A 25,998-nucleotide genomic window follows, 5' to 3' on the forward strand; every position below is an offset into this window, starting at 1 on the left:
TGCAACTCATAAAGTATATTATGCTAAAGTATATAAAGTATATTATTCCAAAGTCATAACATTTAAAAAGGAAATATATTTATGTAAACATAATTGATATGGAGGCAACCTGAACCTCCCCTGTGAATCTGAGGAGCCTTGATCAATTGCCCACTTTTCCAACTTGAATATACAGTCCTGACTTAAATATTTTTGGAGTCTGCCTGCACAGACCCTTTTTTATTCACAAAACCACACTTAAAACACATCACACGTGTTAAACATTTATTATTATTTCAAAGGAATGCTTACAGTAAACAGGTGTTTTGATTTTCATAAGAGAAATGCAATTTTATTTCAAATATCCTTAGGAAAATGATGACCCCTAGTCTGGTTTAAATAACAGAGCCAAATTTTCACTGAAGTACATTTTTCTACAAGTAAATATGTCAAAACATTGTTTGTATGTGACGTAGATTTGTAAGAGAGACAGAGAGTGTGTTAACCTCATGGTGTTAAACTTAATTCTGTTGTTCAGGCACCTCAGCAGAGGCAGGTGTCTTACGCTGTAGCAGTGGGGGTGTACTGCAACGCTAGTCTGTCAAACTCATTCTCCTGCAGAAAAACAAAGAGCAGAGAAAAACAATTGGACACCCGAAAAAACATCTGACCATAAGAACAGCTGTGCATGGCATGGTTTGTTTAGCGATGCCCAATTTCAGCATGTTAATGTACATCTGCAAACTAATATGTATCAAAGGCTAAAGTTTCACAGGTCAATGCTCACATTGGCTTTGATCCAAGATCACATGATGCCCGACTATCACAACAACCAAGCTAGGTAATTCAATCATCACAGAGGAAATATTATGAAGGCTTGTCAACAACTGAGTAGGTCTTGTTATCCAAAATAGCCCAGGCCATTGATTTCTCCTGATAACCTCCTCATGTTATTTGTGATGGGTTTTTTTTCAATAAACAATCTACAGTTTCAAATGTTCAACAGCATTCAGTGTTGTACAGTTGCATGGCAGTCATGAATGGATGGTTAGAATACAGCAATAAGGGAAGTTTTCTACAAATTCAGCCGAGCAAAGAATAAACATCCTGATAAAAACAAGTTACCTTGGCTAAATAGTCTCTGAGGAATGGGTGGGATCTGTGTGCATCTTTCAGCTGAGAGAGATAGCGATTGGTTACCTGAGGACAAAAGTAAACAGATCAGCAAAAAGTAATGAGTAAAATTATGAAAATCGTGGCAGCTTGTCAACAACAAACATTTTTCGAAGGGTCTGAAAAAACACATTTGTAGAAAAAAAGATTGTTTGTTGTGGGGTTTTTGTCCCAAGAGAGATTTCTGCATTTGTTTTGTTGTCTGTGTTCTTCCAGTTAGTTTTCACCCAAAGTCTGAGTACAATTGTAGGGTTGTTTGTGTCTATCGGCAGGCCTTGAAGACTTCCACGTCCTCTGTGGGGCCATTGATGTCACTTGGTTCGTTCATGTGACCCAAAAAACGACTGTTGTTTACACTTAGCCTCAGGTGACTCCAACGACTCCAACGGCTGACCTTACATCAGCCTGTAGCACAAACGAATCCAGTGACATCAATGGCCTTGATAACTACCCCAAAGAGTTTCAAAACCTCACCAGTGAGTTCGACCTGAACAAGCCTTTCGGATGAGAGTCAAATCATTTTAGTCCATTCACCCTCAATTCAACCTCTCTTGGATAACCATGTGTCCTGACTAAAACTCTGGCCAAGACCATGATGTACTTCAAATATTGCTTGCATTTGTGCAGTTGGGATATTTTCAATGTCTAATTCCTCGATTATACTGCAATTCTGGCTGGTGGATAAAACATGGAGCACATACACATCAACTAATACAACTGGAGGTTAAATGCCAGTTAACTGGTATTATTTTAGATCTGTAGAGCCTGACCAATTTATTTGCATGTACTGATGCCAAAATAAGCCGTTATGAAAACATTTAGGTTACAGAGAACACAATCCAGAAAATATGTGCATTTATGTTTACATTTTTAATAAAATGTTTATTTTCTTAAATCAAGTTCTATATATTTGGTTGTACATGTGTTTTTCTTTTTTATTAACTGTTATTTATAATAAAGATTATGGTTAAATTGTAAAATATAAAGCCTCAATTACATTCATAGTCATAGGTGTTTTATAACAAAATCTTAGGCATCGTTGTCAAGATTTTTCTTTTGATGTAGAATAAATACATATTGGTCAGGCTAATTTCTGGCACCATCAAGATAAGACAGCTACATTCAATAATTTAGTCCACTGATGGCACACGTTCCAATAGTGTACATCTGTGTTCGAACAAACACTATTCCACTCGCAGAGAAAAGAAGTCAACTACCAGAATTTGAACTTATATCACTGTCAGGAACATTAATTACCCAAGGACTGACAAACATTAACATTACTTTAGATTTATCCAAATCTAAAAGGTAAAGAGAAATAAACACCACTCAAAGGTAACTCTCTTCCATACCTGAGGATTAGGCTTGTTTGTGAAATTAACCTTGAATGATATGTGCAAATCAGTAGTTTTCACAGTTGGAAATATTTTACTCAAGGCTTTGTGTCAATGGCCGACATTATATTGCATTACTATCAAGGACATCAATAGTAAGGGGAGATAATTGAGTCTTTATCTCATGAACTCTGAGTGCCAGGGTGTAAAATTCACACACAGCACTAAACCAATAAATATGCTTAGAATACACTTTCTGTGATAGAAAACAAACACAATCAAGTAATTGCTCGCTTGAATGCATTTGCCTGGTTTAATCAAAGTAAACAAACAAATTGCTGAGGGGTACAAAAAGTATCTTTCAAGACCTCTTTGAACATGGGTGAGCTTGTCAAAAGGAAAACACAAAACTGATAGCTGTTAAGACAGTGCCATTGTAAAAAGATTTAGGTCCAAAGTCTCACCTCAGGAGCTTTGCCTAGGTGCTGGGTCAGCACTATGAGGTTGATCAATGTCTCAGGGTGGCTGCTGTCCTGTGGGAAGACAGAAAGACAGAGATGACAAGAAAGTGACAGACTAAAGGTTACAGTAGTTCATACTTTTGAGAAGAACTGACGCCACTTTTACAGTGAAGCCGTGTACCCCACGGCGTAGTCTGATGTGCACTTCCCAGGAAATGTGACTACACGTCACCGTGACGCAGAAAGCAACAACTGTCATTGGTCCGCTTTTCTGCTCGTCCATGTCTCTCAGTGGCCAGATAAGCACAGAAAATTCAACCTCCTTCTGCGTCAATCAGTTCAGTGGTCGTACACACCGTTTCCTCTGACATCAATCTCTCTCAGACAACAAGGTGGTGAAGTGATCCAGTCTAATATGAACATCTGCCATTAAATAGAAGTGGAGGGAAAATATAAGCGTTGCTGCGGTGTTTATTTTTACATGTATGTTTCAAACTTTACATCACAACTTCCATTTATCTATTCCACTTACCAACATAAAACTATTTGTCTAGTTTAGCTAGGCAGAATGTGAGCGCTGACATCATTAATGTACATTCTCATTACAATCCTGTTATGTTCTGTGTGTTTAGTGAAAGATAAAATCAATAGATAACCATAACTTTGTAAATAATGTAACCGGTTAATACTGTAGTACCTCGAGGCATCTTGAACCAGGGGTTTAATGTTCCTCATGAAGGACGATTAAATTATCAAAGGTAGTTTTATAACAGACATGGGGAATTCCAGACAGGGAGCGCAGAGCAGCTGATCAAAGCTTCACTTAGGTTTACCTAAATAGCTGATTTAGTTTTAAGACATTTCACAAACCTGGTGCTGTCTGGCCAACTCAGACAACCACAGAGCAGTGCACATCCAACAGTGCGAAAAATGAAAATACATTAAAGTCAACAAGCGCAACTCAAAATTAATTATTACTTGTATATTGTGAACTATGCACACTGGTCAAACCGTTATCCAATCACAGAGTCAGGGCAGTAACTGAATAACTGTAGACAACAATAGAGTGTATGGTGCCATCTGCTGTTACATTGCGAGGAGTTGATTAAATATTTGGCCTTGTTTCAGAGACCTGTGATATTGGGCCTAAAGTGTTAATGCTGTGGCTAGCCTGATTGTAAGTATAACTCACTCATAACAAAAAGAGTCATAGTTATTATGTTTAGATCTTTGCAACTGTGGTTTGTCAACACATAAAAAAAATTGGAAGAGAGGAATAACATATTTATGTTCACTTAGATAGAATTTCTATCAGCAAAATATCTCAAAGACAAGACGGCTCCATATTCCACAATATGATGTAAAAAATGTGTTTACTCTAAAATCATTTTGACTGCATTTTGTTATGAGGTTCCATCCTGTATCTATATCACCTCTGACACAACTCCTACGTTTAGCCGCCGTATGAATCTATATCAGCCTATGAAACAACTGTCCATGTATTTAGACGACAGTGAGGTCAGTGTGTCAGATAATGTTGAAGAAAAAAAACAAAGCTTGAACTGTCATCTCACCTTGTCAAGTGCCTCCTGTAGCACTCCCTCGGTTTCCTCCCACTTATTCTGAGCCATGTAACAGGCTGCCTGCCCGTTGAGAAGCAGCAGTGTTGATGAATACTTGTCTGACATCTCCTGGAAAATGTAGTAGGCCTCCTGCAGCTTCTCTCCGCCCTGGAATAACAAACAGAGCACAATAAAACATGAATATAATTTACTCAGTGTACACATAGCCATTATGTAATTCACTCCATTGTGTACAGGAGTATACAAATTATTAATTATTTAGCATTTAAATCATAAATCAACAAATATTGTCTCCTTACCACAGCGATATTAACCCAGGCTGTGGCCAGTTGTGTTAGAGTAGCATCCTCATCCAGCTCCTGCATCTTCTTCAGTTCTTTCCTGTCAATGAGAAAGAGAAGAGAGTAATAGTGATCAATATTAGAGGAACACAGCCCCAATCATACATAAAGTATACACTTGTGTGAAAAAAGGTCTCCTTTTTTACCATGTAGCTTCAGATTTAACACACACACACTGGTTTTCTTGTAGGTTTCAAGAGAGTTTAAAATAAAGAATATGTCCACTTTCACAGGACAAGCACAAAAGAGATGTCATGATAACAGGTGCTTCATTACAAAGCTGATGCCAAAGTTCCAAAAATGGGATGTTACTTTTTCCCCCTGGAGTACTGTATGTTGGAAAGCTATCGTAGACGTTGTACGAATAAGAAATATGATTCCACCACGACTGATGAAGGTAGTATAATAACCCTTCCCTCCAAGCGTTCGGGAATTGCTGTTTAAACGCCAACAATAGGTGTGTGTGCATGTTCTTGCATAACAGCAGCCTTTGTTGTTTTCTATTTTTTGCTGTGATATTGAATTTGATATCAACAGTTATGGAATTCTAGTGGTAATGTGGTACTATGACATTCACTAAAGACATTCAAAAAGTACCTTGATGTTTTCCACAAGCATTCATGTAACAAATCTGAACTAAGAATTCAATTCAAATATTACACAGCGTATTCCCATACCTTGCCAGATCAACACGATCCAGACTCAGCAAAACTTGAATGGTCATGGCCATGCTGAAAAATGAAGAGAAAAAAAAAGGTCAGTTCGCAGTTTCATGCAAATGTCTCCAAATTGAGGCAACCTCACAAAATCCAGTGACCGACCAGAGAGTGATGAGGAGCAGATGTTTCAGCTGAAACTAGAATTTACAAAGATGGTGGATTTTCTGTGGGAGGAGACACTTTCCATAGAGTGCTTTTTGGAAATATAAACTCTTTCCCTACAACGCACTTGTCTCATTAACAATGATGACGCAATTTTAGCTTATATTGATGTGCATGATACAGAATGGTTGATGACAATTAAATGCATAGAACAAGAATGAAACGGATATATCTATTTGAAACCAGTTTGGATTGCAAACAAACTCTTGGCGACACCGTATTCAGTAAAATCTTGATCCTTTTTTACCACTCCAGACTTTCTCCTTGGTGCAGAGTCCTAAGAGCAGCATCAGTGTTCATCTCATGGTGGTAGATGGAGGCAGCCATGAGAAGGAAGGTGGTGTTGGCAGCATCCACACTCTTCGCCATCTTCTTGTCTAGATCGGCAACAATAGCATCCCTACAAAAAAAATGGGGGGGGGGGGGCGGGGGGGGGGGGGGGGGGCATAGAGATTTAGATTATGAAGACTTTAAGAAGACAATGACACAATCAGCTAGAAAGGCAGTTTAGTAACCTCTACACAGAGCTTTCATTAAGCATTTGGAAGAGACGAGCTTTTGCTGAGCATCCTCAGGTATAAATAGTAACCCTGATACACTTTTGAAAAAACACTGGGCACAGCGGGCAGCCACCAACGTTGACAGCCCAATGTATTTTATTCAACACAACCAGCATGATTTGCATGAAAATGTGTCCCACATAGACACCTTGTGGAACTATTACATTAAATAGTTTGGATTAAGCTTCATCTGCTAAAAAATATGAATGATGTGTTGAGCTTTGCTGCTTATATCATACTGACAAAGTGCATTATGTTTTGGCCGTGTCGTTCAGCTCCATGTTGAACTAACGGTCAAATGCGAACTCTCACCTTTTGCTTTCATTCGACAGATACTCAGCGAACATCTTGACGGCTTGAAGCTCGGGTGACGAGTTGGCCTTGATGTCATCCAGGACAACGGCGTACTTCCTCTGCAACAACACAGAACACAGCAGGTCAGGGTGAGTCTGTTCTCAATCTGTGACGGCGACAAATAAACAGTGACTCTCAGCTAGTGAAACTGTGCCCAGTGTGACACGTCCAAAGATTTCTACTTGAGGAAACCGCACTTTGGCACTCACCTGGGCGATGTATGCTCTGTACAGAAACATGTCCCGTTCAGTCTCCTTCTCCGGTGCCGACGGCTTCAGAAGACAAAACACAAGATGCAGCTGAATTCAGATCTGACTCCCCGGCGAGAAACATTAGCTGAAGCATTTAGCATTGTTGCTAGCAAAACGAAGCGTTGGCTGCGGTGAGCCAGACAGGCCAACAGGATGTACAAAATAATAATAATAATTAACATTAACCGTCTAAAACGCGTCACCTACCTTCACCTTCTGAGCCTCGTTGATACATCGCTGATAGCTGCCGATGTAATAAGCGTTTTTTACATCGAAAAGTTCATCAACATCGCTCTGCTGCGCCGCCATGTTGACTGCAGACGACTTCCTGACACGTAGCAAATAAACGATCACTTCCTGCTTGGCGTCGAGGATTGTGGGAGATGGAGTTCACTGACAATCGTGCAATTTGAGGCTTTTTAAAAATCTTTGCCACGATATATTTTCATAAAAAGGAAATTTTTGTTCATCCACTTTGACAACGTTTACCTTGTAAGTGTGTTTAAATAAGAATAATGATAATTAATTGTAAACATAATTTAGAGTTTACAGTTTAGTGTGGGGTAAATTAATAATATAGATAGTGTAAATATTATACCAGATCGTTTTGGCGTTTTGATGCAAAAAACATAGGAATAAGAAGTAAAGGGTTTTGCTTTATGTATCCATGTTTTCATCCATATCACCCATGAATTTACAGAAATGTTTAAACATTTTTTATTTAGGGTTGTTCTAGCATTCCTAAAATGAGGATTTATAAAGGAATATTGTATGTTTTTGAAAAATTCTGCAACATACTTTTCTCTCTCTCTCTCACACACACACACACACACACACGCTCATATTATGCCACTAGAGGACGCGCTAGATTCATTTTGACCACTACAAGTGCCTCACAGTGGCATAATTGAAATTTTGAAAGAAACTTTCAGCAACGGTCTAAACTTACAATATGAGGTATAAATTTTGATATGCTTAGTTTATGTGGTAGAGTCACAGTTGTCGACCCACCGAGGCTTCTGGCAGCGCATAGGGGCAAAAACTCGTAGTGCATAATATATATCACCACTGTAAAATGACCTCACTGTTAAAATAACAATGCATTTGCAAGAAGGCTATTTTGACCGCGGGAATTCCGGTGTCCTCATTAAACGGATGAGGAAAAACTTCCCCTCTCCACTGCCCCTGAAAACATCCGCTGACAAAATCTCTCTCTCTCTCTCACACACACACACACACACACACACACCTATTAAAAGTAGTGCCCCTCGGTACTCTCAGGACTAATAGGGGAACATAACTGATTAGGGAGATAATGACATGCACATTATGACACATTACATTTGTAACGTGTCTTGTAAATGGTGACGCGAGGAAGGAAATATATAAATAAATGAACGTGCATTTCATGGCTGTGTAATTTAACGAGCCAGTATATCATATTGTCCATGACAGAATGACGGGGGGGGGGGGGGGGGAGACCCTGCTCCACACAGTTCCTGCTCATTGTTCCCTGTACACCGTTTCCTCCGGGGGGAAATGTTCACAGCCCCGGGACCGTGAACGGGACAAGGATAATTACTGGAACCACTCAATGGGGGCAGGGAATGTGCTGGCTGTGAACGGCTCCTTTCGCCGTGGCTTGATTGGACGGGAGCCCCTCCCACTTGTTGCGCCTCCATTGGTCCGAACCGACATCAATCCGTCGATCCCCAGGTCCCCCTCAAGTTTGAAACTTTTTCTTTTTTTTTTTTTTTTTACAAGTAGGAGGACTCGGGTTACGACAAACTCTTCTCGTAACCGACCTCACAGCAGCCGAGAGAAGAAAACACTCTTTTAATAATTCACACGTCTGTGCCTGGTACACGGTTACAGAGCAGAACAGGCGGCGACGAGACGAGGACTTTTTCCTTCTCTTTATTGTTTTGTTTGTTTTTTACCTTGAGGAGATCCAACGAGACGAGCAACCAACCCCCTCGCGCCGCGCCTCTTCCCCCGTGCCCTGCCAGGATGAGGACCTGAGCGGGTGACTCGTCGTCTCGTCGGCTGGCCGCTCCTCTGTGTTCCCAAGGTGGGTCCAACGTGTCGCTGGTAACGGCCCGACTCGCCAACTGACAGCCACGACCACCGCAACGGCCACGGCGCTTTGCAGCAGGCCCGCCGTCGGGGTCGGGGTTCAGCCTTTCACTGAAGTCGGCGCACAGCAACGTTCATAAAGATGAAGTCGTTAGGAGCCAGTTTGTGTTGGTCAGGCCGGTTGTCCTCCTCCTCTCAGGCCGGTTGTCCTCCTCCTCTCAGGCCGGTTGTCCTCCTCCTCTCAGGCGGTGGTTTCAACGGCCAGTCGCCACCGATGGAGCCAACTGGCCCCGGACCTGCTGTCGATCTGTTGCAGGGTTCCGTTGGGTGGTTATTTATCATAGTGAAACGGATTCATGAGAATGAACGTGGCAAACACACACACACACACAGACAGTAGTTCGTTACTGTTAGAAGCCATGACTGCTTGTTCAGCAACTGTTCAAAGTGATTAGAAGATTGAAAGTAGAACCTGTTTTGCTTTGTTTTTTTTAAACTTGACAATGATTCCAAAGAGGTTGTTAACAAACATTGATGACAAAGAAATGTAATTGAGGCTGACTTTGCTTAGTGTGTCACAGAAATTAGAGCCAGACCGATATGGATTTTTTTGGCGGTCAATGTCCATACCGATATCAGGGGAGTAAAACAATCTGTGATACCCAACCAAAGGTTGTGGCAAACCTTGATTACAAAGAAATGTAATTGAGGCTTGATATTTTACAGTTTGACCATAACTTCCTCATAAATGACCATCACCAAAACCACCAAATATATAGAACTTTAATTGAGAATTTTTTTTTTATTCTAACACATATTTCCCACTTAAATTCTAAACAGAAATACATATATTTTCTGTTTATTCTGTTTTGTTTTTTTTAAATGTTGGTATCTGCAATCATAAGCACAGATGGCACAACCAATTGCACCAATATGCTTAACTAGAATAATACTAATCTGTGCATGTTTTTTTAATTGTAATTTCACACGTATACATATATTTTACAAAAAAATTGGATCAATTTGTTGGCCATTCAGAGACTATGCATATTACGTGATCTATACAGACAAATTCTAAAGAATTTTACGCCTTACAAATAAATATACAAAGCCTACACTATTCACCTCTATTCACAGTATCTCTCAAGAAATTGACGAATCGTGGCCGAACACAACATGGTTAGAGGAAATGGATTCACGGCTGCTTGTTTAAACACTCCGTAAAAGCCTCCTCGTTGTTCCAGCGTAATTCGCTGCAAACCAAGACTGAAAAGAGTGGAGACATATGTTTTGCAAAACACCGATATGTTTTGTAACTCATTGCTGTGTTTACATTGTAAAGCCCCTCTGCAGAACAAGGCTGGAGTGTGGATGAATGGCCTCAGTGTGCAGCCGGGGCTCTGGCAGGTAGTGGCACACATAATCATGCATGTAGCCTCAACAGGCACGTCTGCTGAATTATGGCCCTGGATCGGGACTTGGTGTTTGCCGTCTCTCCTCGTATTAGTCGTGGCAGTGGTGAGATAATTTGGAGTTTCTCAGGCTACTCTTTTTCTTTTTAGTTGCCATGGCTTCCTTTGTGTCTTTGTTGTCGGCATCAGGTGAGAACCAGCAGGCAGAGGCAAAGGCCAAAATGAATATCATGTCTCGTCGACATCTACCGTGTACGTATAGTTACATCAACCGGCTTAATAATCTAGATCTGAAGCATTTGGTTGATTGACAGAAAATCAATTGCCAACTAATTTGATAATAGATTAACTTTTTAAGTACTTGGCTGCTTATATCCTTGTATATTGCCCATCTTTCTGTCATGGAGTGCTGGTTGGATGATTGGCTTTTTCAAGGTGTCTCCTTGGAAATTGTGATAGGCACTTCTTTCACTGTTTTCAAGGCTTTTTGGCGTGTGTGACCTTTTTCTAAATGAAGGAAAATTTGAATAAATTGAATATCGTTGGGTTTCAGGCTGTGGGTTGGACAAAATAAACAACCTCACGATGCCGCCTTGAGCTTGTGATGGTGATGATGACCATTGTTCACTGCTTTCTGACATTTTGTTGCATAAAGGATGAATCGGTTAATCAATATGTTAATCGTTGATGAAAATAATAATTGTCCTTTGCAGCCCTAAATAATCAAATTGGTGTCCATTGCCGTGGGCAACATGGTGGTACGGTGGACATGAAAGTCCCATTTGTTTTAGATTTCACCCATGACTGGTTTAAATGATAATTTACTCTTCTTCATTAATCATAGCTTTGTGCTTGGCAGCGCTGTTCACATTGTTTCAGCACAATATGATTCTGAAGACAATACATAGAAATATACGATAAATGCTCAAAAGAATTAAGCAGAGGCTACTGAGCCTCATTCATGTATTTTTCATCATAAGTGTCTCCCGTCCCCCTAGTGTCTCTTAGAAAAGGATGAAACAGTCACGTTGCCCTGACATTCACCACAAAGTGCTAGTGAGGGCAGGGCTTTACACTGCAGCGGTAGTGCTGGAGACACTTTTCCTGCTGGGGAGAATCCATGGTAACTCATTGACACGACAAGAGAGGTGTTTGACCTGCTTCTGCCGGGCTGCATAGTTTGGCCGAGGACACAGGTGGCCTCCAGTTTCCCTGGAAACCCAAAACGCCCGGCGCATGTGGCATTGTCTCAGGGAGCAGGATCGCGAGGCCTGCAAATATCACGGCATTGTTTGAAATAGAGAGAGTGAGCCACGGCGTTAACCGCCAATGGACTGGACTCATTCGAGATCCCACTTGAGTCATTTATTAGTCACAGACATATCCTCTCATACCTCTCCCCCTCTGTTTTCGCCGAACTCCATCCCTGCTGTTCCTGCAGCCGAGCACACTGGTATTTGCCGTTCCATTAACGTTGGGAGTTAACAAATGATGCTCTCAGGGCTTGAGTTGAGGAAAATTAGTCCTAATGTGCCCTGCTCTTATGGTGGCCTAGATTAAAACGTCATAGGCCTCGACATCAGTCACGGCTCAGGCACCAGTTAGCACCTTGATTATGTCTGTCATTATTTGCAGTGCCATTAAGATGCTAATTATTCTGTGAATGATATGTAATTATAACTTGGACATGGCCTGGGCTTTTGGTTCTTTATTATTCTTCCTCCTCTTTCTCACAGTTGTGTTATTCAAAGTCAGCTCACTTGTAACCATAAAACAACTAACCACTTGCGAATTTCACCCTACGAACAAATGTTGTCAGTGAGTGTTGTGTCAGCCCGCGGGCGGTGCAGCAGTTACTGTATTCCCAGCCTGATTATACATGCGTAGCTCTGACTGATGTTCCTGACATTATCAGCTCACAGCCACTGTATCATACTGTATTTGCTGATGGTCCAGCTTTTCTTATCCCTGTCCCCACAGTTCAGCCCCAACCTGTTGGACTGTAGCAGTCTCCTCTCAGCCTCCGGTCTATTTTAGTCCAAATCGGCAAGCTGAATAATTCATCCACGATCCTTTATGTGCTGATGTGTTAATTATTAATTGTTCAGCAGGCTCTGGCAGCTCTAAGAAAACTGTTAAAGAAGGGTAGGATGGGGCACGGTGTCTGAGAGAGAGAGGCAGAGATTGCCTCCTCTCAGCAGATCAGCACGTCTTCACAGATGATGACTGTGTGGGAAGATGAGAATGCGACAGCACAAAAGTATCCTACAAAAATCAAAAGCATGCATGTAGTTTGTTCCCATATGTGTTTTGCATCTGTTTCTGGTTACAAAACACGGAGCTCATGTCAGAGCTACTGGACCAGATGAGTGCACAATGTGACCATTATACCCAGACTTGACACTCCTGCAACATATTGTCCAATTGTTAACACGCACAATGTTCCCAGCACTGGCTCTGTTATTAACAGTCAGCACCTCCTCTGTTATGCAACATCTCCAGAGAAGAGTGAGACGGAACACTACAAAACTTGATGAAAGATGAAATTGGAGCATTCAGTTGTCCTGAAATCCTGCTGCTGATTCCCTGACAGTGGAGTGGTTCCAGTTGCACAGCTCATGTGAGTGGTTACTTGTCCTCTCTGAACACAAAGCACGGATGTACCTTATATAACAACCAGGACGTCTATTGTTTCTCAAATCAGAGGCGGATTGGATCACACAGCTGGGGAGAAGTCTGTGGAGAAACAAGTTTTCTTATTCAAGATTTCCAGATAAGAATTCTCTATAATGACATCCGTAATACATTTCTCACTCTTGTCATTTTGTTTTTCTAGCAACTGTGCAGTGTTGTCAGACTCTTATTTTAATTGGGCTTAGGGTAGGGAAGACAGTGTTTTATTTACATTTTACCTGCGGGAACTCGACCAAAAGGCGCTATGGCAAATACAATATGTCCAGTGTACACAGTACACTGGTTTTATTTGTATACCCCCCAAACATGTAGCCCTAAGTCCCCAAAAGGACATTGGGCTACATGTTTGGATGAATTGTGCTATAAAGGTAAAGTTGACTGGAGTTGATCGTCATCCTATCCAGTGTGGATGCTTGTCATGTGTAGTTATTTGTTAGCGCCACTTCAGAGAGGTGTTGATTAGACGCTGTATTTCATTGCTTGATTGTATTGTGTTCATTTAAATTTATGATGTGGTGAATTATTCAGTGCAATACCACAGCACCACTAATACTGAACTTCAAAATGACCATGAAGTTGACGGTGGTCAACCTGCAAAAGAAGTTGTTTTAAAATCATTTAATATTTCAAGCAAAAATGCCAAACATTTTTCTAGTTCCACCTTCTCAAATGTGAGGATTTGCCTCTTTCATTTGTCTGTTTTTTGTTTGTTTACGATATTAAAATGAATGTCTTTTAGTTTTTGACCGTCGCTCTGATAAAGCATGCAAATTGTGATGACTGTATTTTGACATTTTTGTTGGCTAAAGGATGAATGAGAAAATCCTTGGATCAAGTGTCTGACAGTCTCTCAATGGTAGTTTTTCATTTTACAGCCGATGTACAGGATTGCATTACAAGGCTGCACGAGTTGCAATCTTGCGTCCGTCCGTACTAGCCATTTTAACGAATTGTTTTACCACAGAAAACCAACCTGTGGTAATTTTTATAACCAATGAATTGCTTTTATTGTTATTTTTCAAAGAAAATGTGGCAAAATACACGATTTTATAACACTGAACTTAATATCTTTTAGTTTTGAACTGATTGTCGGACTAACAGACTGAAAACAGTATGGCAGCCTTGGCCTTGGGAAATCTATTTAGTTTTTGACCTTTTTTAGAGCTTTTAAGATATTCTACTCGTGGTGTTTTGCATGTGTTGGACAGTAGCAGGAAACAGCAGGAGAGAGGCGATGGGGAGGGACAGAGGGGAAACGACATATGGTAAAGGTCGTCGGCTGGACTGTCAGTTGCATGGTATGTGTCCCGGACATCTGGGTCACCGAGGAACATTTGAAGGACTAAAATCTAGAAAGGAAGGAGAAAATATTAATTACGTCTCTAACTATTGACGTGGCATTTTGGGCAGACGGCAGAATACAGAGCTGTTGTCAGTAATCGTGTGTTTTTTTCCCCTGTAGCAGTGAAGATTTTTCTCTGCTGATAGAGTCGTCTCCTTCGGGCTCACAGTGCCCCGGTCCGTTTGACCAGTGATCCCTGAAGAGAGTAAAAGTCGTGACACTTTCTGCTTCCATCAACCAATCACTTAAAGGATGAAGTGTCATGGAAAGTTCTGCACTCACTTCCAAAGCTTTTTTTAGCAACGTGTGGTGTCCAAGCAGTGTAGACGCACACTCTTTATTGGTTTTCTCTTTGTGCTGCCTGTTCTCAATACCCACCACGCTGTCCAGATTGGCAGCAGATATTAGAGTGGTGTCATTTTGGTTGTCCTTGCCTCTTCTTCCTCATGAGTTGCGAGGTGTCATTCCAAGTGGGTGGAAGCTACGGGTGTGTCCAATTCTTTTGGCCTTTTCGCACCTGTCACGCCTCGGCTTTAGTTTGACTGACAGGTAAGGTCCTGCTCACTGCCCCCTCTTTGGAAATCCAATTCCACACTCACGTCATGTTGAATTTATCGTGAATATGAGCCAGAAAAAATATGTATATATTCATATCGAGTAGCATGTTTGGAATGTCTGTGTTGTCTCAATACAGGTGTCTCCTCTTTGGCTTGAGTAATTGGCGAAGCGCCAGACACTGCAGCAAGTTCACCGATTTCAGACGTCACTGAAATATCAAATAGACTTGACTGTTTGATAAATAGTGCTCCAACAATTGATAGGTCGATAAAAAATCAATCAGTGGTAAATTTCATGAGTAAAAATTGTCAAACATTTACCGTTTCCTGCTTCTCAAATGTGAGGAATTTCAGTTTCTCCTCAGTTTTTATATTCTAAAATGGTTTCCGGACTGTTGTTTGGACAAAACAAGCAATTGCGATATATCTTCCTGGGCTCTCCGAAAATTGTGACACTGTTTTCACCTCACTTCTGGCATTTCAAAGGGTGAACTATTGCCCCCCTCCATTTTCTTTCTATGACCACTCGAAAAGAAAGTGCGGAGTTGTGTTGCGGTCCGGCCAAAGATTGATTTATCCTTGTCAAATAGCTTAGTTTCAAGCAATATTTCTGACATTTTGGGGAAACTTGCTGATTCATGTTCTTGCATTAGATGAGAAGATGGATACCACCATTACATTTGCCAAGAAAATATAAGGTTACAGTCAGCAGCTGGCTGCCTTAGCTTTTGCCCTGGACTGTTTCATCACAGTCACTGCTCCCAGCAGAGGAATGGTCCGACATAACCCACAACAGTCTCCATACGGACTTAACAAGGAGATGTACCAATAAAGGTTCATCTTATCTCATCATGTAACATTTCACTCAGTCATGGGCTTCAGAGGTGCTGGTTGTCTGGTTTTGATAACGTTAGAAAGAGTTAGACAACTTGTTTCTGGGTTAATGTTGTTATCAGCCCACCATTAAAAAATAACAGATTAATCAATAGTGAAAACAATCATTATTGTATAAATTGGCAATAATCAGTATAGTAAATATATATTTTAGTTAGTCTCGTTGGTGGCAAATGAGTTACTCAATGTGTTTAGTTTGTAAAGATTTTTTTTTTGCCGACCTTATTCACTGGCACATTATGGACGGAAATAACAGCCAGTGGAGGCTGTCATCCAACTCGTTCCCCTTTCCCCAAATGTACATCAGCTTCACCTGCCCTGATGTCCAAAGAGGACAAAGCAAATGAAACCTGAAGGGGCCCATAACAGCTTCACCTGACCTTGCTGCAATAATCCTCAAAGGACAAGAGAGGACATGTAGGTTATTTCCTTGTCATCGCTGTCACGACGACTGTCACACAGGCTAGACGGGGCCCTCTGCACCTGCAGTAGGGGGAGAGAGTGGCCCAGACTCCCTCGCCGTCCATCTAACACTGTGTAGGGTCCGGTTTCATTTCCACAGAGTCGTGTTTGCTGAGCTTTTGCAATACTTGTCTTTGTGAGCGGATCTATGCTGGCTTGTTTTGAGCGAATTGATGAGATTGTGGCTTGTCTGCTATAATTATGTTGAGGTGCTGTTGGCCGCCGCAGTCCGTCTCTGTTTTCCATTTTGTTTTTCAGCTGCCCGGCAAACCAGGCCTATCGGTAATGTGTGTGCATACACACGGTGTGCGAGCGTGCAGATGCTTGTGCGGCTTCTGTGTGCTGTGATGACTGTGGCTTGTGTGTTTTGCAAACGGCGCTCAGCAGTGTGCGCCGCTGTCGTGTCTTGTTCTGCCTTAAATCCGTTTAAACTTTGCCTCTATAAATACTATGGAGATGCTGTGTCAGGGTTGGCCAGGCTGTCCCTGGGCACCAGACTTCACAGGCCATTTAGATTTGGCACTATCTAGTCTTATGCTGCAAAGTCACCAAAAAAAAAAAAAGACGATTCCATGATCAAAAACCTTTTCATCACTCTGAGCACTTGTCCCTTAAGGATATTTTTGATGCCGCCTTTAGTTTTTGTTTTTTTTGCCTTGGGGAGATGGAGGAGGGAAAGGGGGAGCCACAGTAAGGGTCTCCCTCCATCCAGAAGATGAGAGAGTCAGGGGTGTTTTATATCCCTCTTCAGCTCTAAGTGAAATATCAGACTGACAAGTGCAACTGCGTTTTAAGTGTTTGTTTTCATGGCTATGAAAGACGGTCACTTATTCCTTTCTCTTTTACTGCTCCTCTTCCTCTTTTTTGTGTCCGTCCAAAATTGACAGCTATATGATGGTTCTCGTCCCCGGCGAGAGTGGAATTTAATGAGCGCTATGAAATCGCCCTCCAATCTGAGAGAGGGGTTGCTTTTCTTAATGTGCCCATTATCCATTTGCACTTTTTAAAACTCTTGTCCATCCATCAGCAGAGGTGTGTCGAGGAAGAGAGGGAGGTAAATGCAGACCTACTCGAAGTGTTGCTATAAGCAATTCTCCTCTTGAGGACTGTTGTGATTGGAGGGTGACCGCAGGACTGTAAGTGATTGTTTTCAGTTGGCCCTCACATAGAAATGTCTCAAGATCTGTTTATGTTCTTTCAGTCTGATCATTAGTGTCTTTCTCCTTGTGATCCATTTCACATATATTGCATCAGGGCACGTTTTTCTTTTAGTGCAACTGCCAAGTTTAGAGTTACAATTATGGCGAAAGCGCTGATCTGCCACTGATCCCTGATCAGCACATCGCGAGGTCCGATGAAGCTTCTGCAGCGAGACAGGGAATAAAACTAGATTCAGCAACGGTATGAAAAAAATGACCTCTCATTCAGCCACGTACATTTCCCCGATGTTTCAGGATTGATATATAACACACACACCCGTCTCCCATTTCTTCCTCCTCTCCATCTCTGTGTCTTTGTTCTCCCTCCCCTCATGTGTCTCCTCCCTGGGAAGCATCCTGCTGACACTCTCTCTAAGGAGTCTTATTGATATTCTTGGAGAGGCATTGCAGTGAGAGAGAGCGAGAGAGAGAGGAATGAAAGTCACACACTTTAGCAGCAGACGTATTGCCTTCTAGTACCGACAACTGTAAAAATCACAAGTCAGCCAGCGGGGATGTCACCACTGATTTCTGTCTGCCGCACTAATAGCATTTCGCCTTCTGTGGATTTGTGTTATTCCTCAGCACGTGCATAGGCAATTTGCCAATCATACAGATTCTCGGTTAAGCTTCCGTGAGGAAGAATATTACATCAAGATGAATCCTCTATTGTGATGTGAATGGGACGTTGCTTAAACATTATGATATTGATTTCACCGTGGCAGCCACCTATTAGGTTACATTTAGTATGTCAGCGACTCTGAGACTGTTGAGCCTGCTTTTAAGTTTGTTATATCCTTAGCTAAAGAAGTGTTTTTACATGATTGCAAATATATTTTTCCTTGATTCACTGCAATCATCATAGTAGGACTTGGCATCATTTTGTATGAATTGGCACAACTGCACATTTCGGTCTGTACCAAAAAAACATTTTGAGAGTCGATATCTGATGAATAACTGACTGTGAGTTGGACTCATCTCCTGCTTCCTGTGTTTTGTTAAGTGGAATGGTCAGTTATTGTTAAATCCTGTGTCAGTGTATGTGTCCTGTGCATCGGCTGCTCAGTATCATTTTACACAGCAAGCTGGGAAGAAATCCAATTTAGACTGTGAGCTGAAGGAGACTGTTCCAAAAATTGTACCAAATCCATCAAGTGAATGTTGAGATGTATCACTCAAGTGAAGATGTCTACGTGATGGTGGCACCACGGCGAAAGCATCGTCATCCAAATTCATCTGGTAGAGAGCAGGAATATCTGAAGCAAATATCAATGCTTTTTCTTGCTTGTTTACTCTCCTCCCATGTTATCCTCAATAGATTTGTGTTTTCAGAAAGTGCAAACCTGAAGATGTGACCTGCAGACGTAACCCCCCCCCCCCCCCCCCCCCCCCACACACACACACACACACACACACACACACACACTATTCATGAGCCTCCATCATGGGCGCAGCCTTTCAATGAGTCACCCCGCTTTGTCACACAAACATCAACACAGAAACACAAACACGCAGCCGAAAAACAGCAACATACATAAATCAAGCAGCACGCGTGCCGTGAATGAGTTGACACTGTCTGTCTGCTGCTGACTTTCACACACATGCACACACACAAACACACACACACAGACGCAGCGTGTTCGCCGAATGAACCAAGGATATGAGGAGTTCACATTGCATTGTGTGCTTTGTGTGGTCGGGCTGTAACTGACTTTACTCCTACACACATTATGACACATTCTTCACCAAGTACCTTGTAAGCGCCGAGCCAGAGGGTTGCTGGGACTAATTTGACAGCTGCCACGGCTCATTATCTGATAAAGGCAACTGCTCTTGGCCCTGGAGTTTAAACAGTATACGTGTAGATGCTATTTGCAATAACCTTACACTTTGCAGGCTGTCAGGGTAATGTGTTTCACCCTTTTTCTCTTTGCTTTCCGGATGAGAAAGTTTAAGCAGACATCTCAGGGAAGGTTACCAGCAATATTGGACACCAGCAAACAATCTTGTTTTCACACATCATTTCACAAGGTTTTTGCAGAAAGATAATATGTCTGCTGTCATGTAGCCACTGACTCTTTTCCTCCCATCCCTCTCCCTTTGTCTGTCTCATCTTGACCCAGACTTGACCATGGACTCCTTCAGCACCAAGAACTTAGCCCTGCAGGCGCAGAAGAAGCTGATGAGCAAGATGGCCACCAAGAGCATGGCCAACCTCTTCATCGACGACACCAGCAGTGAAGTGCTGGACGAGCTGTACCGCGTCACCAAGGAGTATACCCGCAATCGCAAAGAGTCCCAGAAGATCATCAAGAACCTGATCAAGATGGTGGTGAAGCTGGGTGTGCTCTACAGGAACAACCAGTTCAACAGTGAGGAGCTGATCCTGGTGGACAACTTCAGGTAAGACACAAGAGTCATTAACCAGAGAAGATCTAAGGTGCCGCCTGAAAGAGGATTGTAAAATGAGAACAACCCCCTACAACCTGAGGGTTCTTAATACTTGACGTTCACTAAACAAACATTTTTCAGTCACTGGACCAGATAAATACATGAAACAACAACCATCTGAGATCTAAACCTTTGCCTTTTTTTTTGTAAATCATTGTATTTGCCCTGGAAACTGTCAGTCTTTACCCTTGCCTGCGGTGATACTTGCTCTTACTCACCGAAATCCTCCTGTCTCTCACTCACTGAGCCGGCTGGCAGCTCAGCAGGCATGTCCAAGTCTGTGTGAGTGATCCAAGTTGTTGTTTTCATCCATGGAACTACTACTGCATTTCAGTCAGTGCATTTCAGCAGTCACGCGTCTTGATAAACGACAAGATCATATAAAATGCATGCATGTCTCATCTGGCTGTGAAGGGAGAAGCATGCAGACATTGCATCTGGACTTAAAGGGTTAAAGATGGGGGGGGCAGCTGGCATGGCTCTGTCCAAAGGTCCAGATTCTACCCCCCAACACCTGTAAGGCTCAGTCACATGACAATACGACTTCAGGAAGTTACTGCACCCAGCTGTTGTTTGTCAGGAAGTACAACACAACTTCCCGTAAAACAATGAGTCCTTGTCAGTTGCAACAGCGGAGCTGGTACTTTTTTCCCACACTGTACGTGTCTGTATCATCATGGCAAAGGGAACCCCACTTTACGCCCCTGGCCCACGTTTGAATGTCGCAGAATACCGTATCCCGGTTTCCCATCTACACGTTAGAGTGGGTAATCGAATATGTTGACCGCATCACAGCTGGTATGATCCCGTTTTTGATCCCATTTTCTTTTCTGGTGGCATGTCTCTGTCTCCGGGGACGGCAGCGCTGGCCCGTTGGTCAGGTGGTCTGCTTCTTTGGCCCAGACTGACATACCTCAGCAGCTGTTTGATAGATTTCCTTAAAACTTGCTGCAGACACCGATGGTTCTCCAGAGGATGACACCTACTGACTTTGTTGATCCCCCTGACTTTCCCCTACAGCACCACAGCAGATTCAATTCTGACCGTCCACTTCTTAAGACTTTGGTTTACAGACAAAAATCCTGTCCAAGCTAATGACATTCCAACAGCCTCAGCTGTACTTTGTGTTTTTGCCAAATGAAATATGTAAAAATCCTAACAAGCTAAACTTAGATGGGGAATATTGTAAATATAATATAGAGTTACAACAGTACCTAGTACTATTTTGATAATCGAATAATCGGTTCAAGTAGTTTTTATGAAGGGAAAAAAAGTCAAAATTCTCTGATTTCAGCTTCTTAAATGTGAATATTTTCTGGTTTCTTTGCTCCTCTACAACAGTGAACTGAATATCTTTGGTGTGTGGACAAAACAAAACATCATCTTTTGATGTTGATTATTGATGTTATTTTATGGACCAAACAACTAATCAATTAATATTGTCCACTAATATAGTCAAACTCAGCTTGGTGATTATATTGAAGTGGAGATGTATGGCTGTGAAGGACAATACTATAAGTGATATATGGGGGTTGTAAAACTTTTCCAAAAAAAATCACAAGACAGCAGTTTCTATTTTTACTCGCGTCTGCTGCTCCAGTCAGAATTAGAAACTGACAGCCTCTCCTCTCTCTCTCTCTCTCTCTCTCTCTCTCTCGCTCTCTCTCTCGCTCTCTCTCTTGCTCTCTCTCTCTCTCGTCGTCTCACAGGAAGAAAGTCCACACTCTGGCCATGACGGCGGTCAGCTTCCACCAGATCGAGTTCACCTTTGACCGCCGCGTCATGAGCGCCATCTTGAACGAGTGTCGTGAACTGCTGCACCAGGCCATCAAACGCCACCTGACAGCCAAGAGCCACTCGAGAGTAAACCACGTCTTCAATCATTTCGCCGACTGTGACTTCCTGGCCGCTCTCTACGGGCCCTCGGAGGTTTACCGTGGCCACCTGCAGAGGATCTGCAACGGTGTCAACAAGATGCTCGACGACGGGAACTTCTGACCTCCGTTCGCCTCGTCATCAGGCACCTTTACCTCTGGTCACCCTTCATGTACCATCTTGTCGGATTTCTTTTCCGAGGTGAAAACCATGAACAATTTTATTTTCCCATTTGTTGGTTTGTGTTTGTGTGTGCGCCTTTCAGATATTACTGTAACACTGAAACTCTCTTGGCTAGTTTACCCAAAGTCTGACTTTCTGTTACTCAACAGTAAAAAACAAACATTAATTGCTCTTTGTTTTAAATGAATGTAAAACTTTATGCTCTTCACTATATTCAGGGGTAAGAACCTTGACAACTGTGCCTTTTCTTTTTTTTTCTTCATTCCTCAGGCACTGTGCACTGTGCTCTTACTAGATCAAAAAGACATGAATTCAGGCACAGGCAAAGGAAAGAAAGTGAATTCCCATCTTTTCCAAATACCCAACGGAAAAAAGTGTTGGGTTTTTTTTGTTGGTTTTTTTAGTTTTGTTTTTATAAAAGTAGTATTGCACTCAATCCTGATCAAGCGCTGTACTGTACTTTCCTGCAACAGTGAAACCATGTGAAGCATGGCGGTCGAGTAATCCTGCTTAGGCTGCATTTTGAAGCTCTCGCCATCGTGCACTGAACTCCACTTTGTGGAGAGGCTAGACTTGTGTTAACCTATAAACACCTATAAACCCACTTTTCCCTTTAATAGTCTGGTTTATAGCCCCAACAACAAAGATGAAGTATTTGGGCCATGAGGGGACCGTAAAGAGGAAGGAATTTGATTGTGCTGTGTATTGTTGATTGTCCCTGCGCTGACTCGAATGTTTCATTGAATGTCCGCTCATCTGCTCAGAAGGAGAAAAAAACATTAAGTTTGTGTCCATAAATGTCATAATCTCATGAGCAAGGGAGCGGCACACTGTGGCACCAGGTTCAAAGGTTGCTCCGGCATTTTATCAGATGGAAATAAAGCAATGAATTAGTGGATGTTGTAGCCAAACGGTCAGCTGAGTTTCAGATTTATTGGCGTCGCCTCAGGTTTTTTTCCTAAAAGCACTAAAAACTCCGCTTTGAAATCTGACAGCTAATGACGAAAGTGAGCGCCCGTGAGCAGTCGGATGAAAGGCTGGACCGAAACTGCAGCGCGGCGTCTACGTGGAAAGGGCCCGGGCAGCGTGTGGTTATTAGAGCAGAGACAAACGCAGCACCTGATTGTACTCTCCCCCTGCAATTATAGCGCCCTTCTCTGGGGTTGTATAATGGCCTGGAGCCTGCCTCTGTCGAGGAGTCACTCCATTTCCCCACACAGCAGCCTCGTGTTATGCGACGGAGGTAACCATCTCTTGTTTGCGCGATGCCGGGGCCTTTGATGTTGCGTTTCCTTCCTTATGAAGGAACATTTGAACAGTTGCTACTATTGCTCTCCAACCTCACATAATAGCAGCCTTTCCTTTTTGTCAGTGTTCGTATCGCCGGGCCTGTCTGGGAAGACGGTTGTGTGCTGCAGCCTCATTTTGTATTCTATATGTGCGGGAGTGTTTGTGTGCATACCTGTGAGAGAATTGGAAATTGAGCTGTGTAATAAGCGCCGTGCACCTCCAGATAGGATCGCTGAGACTTCCACTTCATCCACAGCAGCTCTACCAAAGAAAAGATGACTGATGCTACTCAAAGTGCAGCCCTTTTCCCGGAGGAACACAGAAAACTGCGTGCACTTGATACTTAAAACCCTGCTAATGATGATTTATGAAGACAAAGGTGGTGGCTGTTGTGGTTTCGATCTTTTATTTTTATTACACCTTTTTTTAATTGTTAGAGGATTTCTCTGAGTCTGTCCTTGTTTTTAGACCCATTTGACTCTGACTGAATCATTTCGGAGGCTTTGAGGTAAATCCTTTTCCTTAAGTCCCTCAAAAGAGTTGACTTTAATTGTCTTTGGATGCCATCTTCTCCAATCCCCTCCACATCTCAGGGTTAGTTTAAATCTCCCTCATTTCAAAAACCATGACGATTGAAAGATTAGGAACCTCTGCAGCAGCCTCACTTGTTTTACTAAAGCCCTCAAATGAAGCAATACTTCTCATGTTGCATTTTGTGAAATGTTTTTATTCTTCCCTTCTGTACATATCATTGTTTCAGTGTCTTTGTATTGTATCCAGACACGACAAATATAATACAATTTACTTTTTTACAACAATACATTTATTGTCTTTTTTTTCCCTCTCTCTTGACCAAACACGAGTGTCTTCCCATTTGTATTTTGGATGTTGGACATTTCTGGCCAGATCAGAAGGGTAATCTCACTAAGTCTGACCTGGATTTACTTGGCCAAATCCCTTCCTCCCTCTCCCAGCATTGTTAGGAAGTCATGAAAGCAAACACAAACCCCATCTGACGGACAAACAAATCAAGTTTGGGTCATTTTTTTCCACAAGCCCACACAGTCCCAGTGGTCAAAGTTAAAACAGGAAATTAGTAAGACAGAAATACTTCTGGCTTCTGTTTTTAGATACTTAAGCATTCAGCTCGGCTGCAGTTGAAAGTGTAGCATGAGTAATACTCTTGTGTGGATTCAGCTTGAGTTTAATCTTTGACTCTGGAATGATAATTTGGCCTGTAGCACATCTGCAGATCCTCCCTGCAGCACACTTGAAAGGCTACTGCAGTACCAAGTTCCCAATTATCCTCCAATGGTCATTATCTCTACATGCATTGTTTTTTAGGGAAAGCACTCCTGAGTTTACAGAGTTATGAGCATACTGAGATGTGAGTACAACTCAGATTTGAGGCACATCTTGTGTCGTGTGTTCTCTTTGTGTACTTCCTCTTCTCAGTTGACTTGTGACTGTGATGTCAAATAAAGTCAAAACATCCTCACATCAACCTGAACGATTGTTGTGCCTGTGTCATATTGCAGGGAAGTTGTGCAAGAAGTATTTGGGTAAAGGGAGGGAGCGGGTTGAAAAGTTGGGTTTTATTATTTTTGATTACTTTCCTCTCCGTCTGTGTGTCTCAAACACTTTCAGAAAATTAAAATTTCCAAATGACTGTCACGACTTGATTATCACTGGATGTAACTGAGGGCTCTAATACATTTTGGTGAGGCTAGCTTTCACTGGGGCATAATTATCATTTCTACATAATGAAGTGACTACAGAGGAGCTGCCCTGCATCCTAAGGAGGAGGGCGCTGGAAAGATGAAGCGTACAGAGGACCCATTACTCTTTCCACTCGTGTTCAAGCACAAATTGCGGAGTTATTATTTGTGCTTCAGACTTCAAACCTGAACCAAACAAAAGTTGAGCAGAGCTGTTGCGGAGGATCTCTCCGCAGGATCAAATATGACAAAGGGATGAGTCTCTTGCTCGGCTGCGCACACGTACAACCCTGCCACAAAGGACAACGCGATGCCATGGTCTTCACGCTCCATCACTGCAAGGATACAGACAGTTAGTTTTGGCACAGTGCTGCAAAGTCTGGCTGCCTGTCAATGTGGGCTCAAACACCCTAATGTTTGAGTTCTGGGTGGTGCAACAAAACAAATCACAGAGCATTGTGTTCAAACAGGAGGCAACACTCTGCACCCATACAACACACACGGTCATATTTGTAGACTTTGTCTATCGGTGATGCCGGTGGAAATGCCTTTTGGGCCTGTTGAGGGAGAGGCAGAGGTTTTTGGCACAACTTCACCTACAGTACTCCAGAAACACTTGTAGTATATTGAACAACTTGACTGATAGAAGACAAAGTAATGTCACACATGTCCTCCGCTGGCTGGTGGACGTACCTCTCTACTGATTGGCCTGAAGCCACTCGACCATATGCCCAACCCTTCTTTGTAGGAGCGTTTATTGGCCGATGTGTGTCGTTTTCTTAAAAAATATTTTCTTCTCTTACACCTGCCTTATTTCAATGTCGCTTGTAGCATGTTTTATGATGACTCTTAACGAAGGTTGTGACCTCTTTGACCTCTTTGCCGTCCAAAGATGAGGGACCCTCAAGAAAAAAAAATGCAAAATGTT

At 42.3% G+C, this 25,998-nt stretch overlaps 2 protein-coding genes across 2 annotated transcripts; one reads left to right on the top strand and one right to left on the bottom strand.

The window, feature by feature from the left end:
- Positions 1–250: 250 nt before the first annotated feature.
- Positions 251–7,284, bottom strand: cope (COPI coat complex subunit epsilon). The gene is made up of 10 exons (XM_035648329.2): positions 7,125–7,284; positions 6,876–6,938; positions 6,625–6,725; positions 6,000–6,152; positions 5,549–5,602; positions 4,830–4,911; positions 4,522–4,677; positions 2,951–3,019; positions 1,105–1,179; positions 251–594 (listed from the first exon to the last, which is right to left on the bottom strand). Exons 1-10 carry the CDS (start codon positions 7,224–7,226, stop codon positions 541–543), a joined length of 909 nt encoding a protein of 302 aa, XP_035504222.1. The 5' UTR covers positions 7,227–7,284; the 3' UTR covers positions 251–540.
- Positions 7,285–8,617: 1,333 nt separating this feature from the next.
- Positions 8,618–24,172, top strand: tnfaip8l1 (tumor necrosis factor, alpha-induced protein 8-like 1). The gene is made up of 3 exons (XM_035648330.2): positions 8,618–8,988; positions 19,677–19,956; positions 21,714–24,172. Exons 2-3 carry the CDS (start codon positions 19,685–19,687, stop codon positions 22,000–22,002), a joined length of 561 nt encoding a protein of 186 aa, XP_035504223.1. The 5' UTR covers positions 8,618–8,988; positions 19,677–19,684; the 3' UTR covers positions 22,003–24,172.
- Positions 24,173–25,998: the final 1,826 nt, after the last annotated feature.

Source organism: Scophthalmus maximus, chromosome 13 (genome assembly GCF_022379125.1).
Source record: "Scophthalmus maximus strain ysfricsl-2021 chromosome 13, ASM2237912v1, whole genome shotgun sequence".
In the NCBI taxonomy this organism is placed as follows: domain Eukaryota; kingdom Metazoa; phylum Chordata; class Actinopteri; order Pleuronectiformes; family Scophthalmidae; genus Scophthalmus; species Scophthalmus maximus.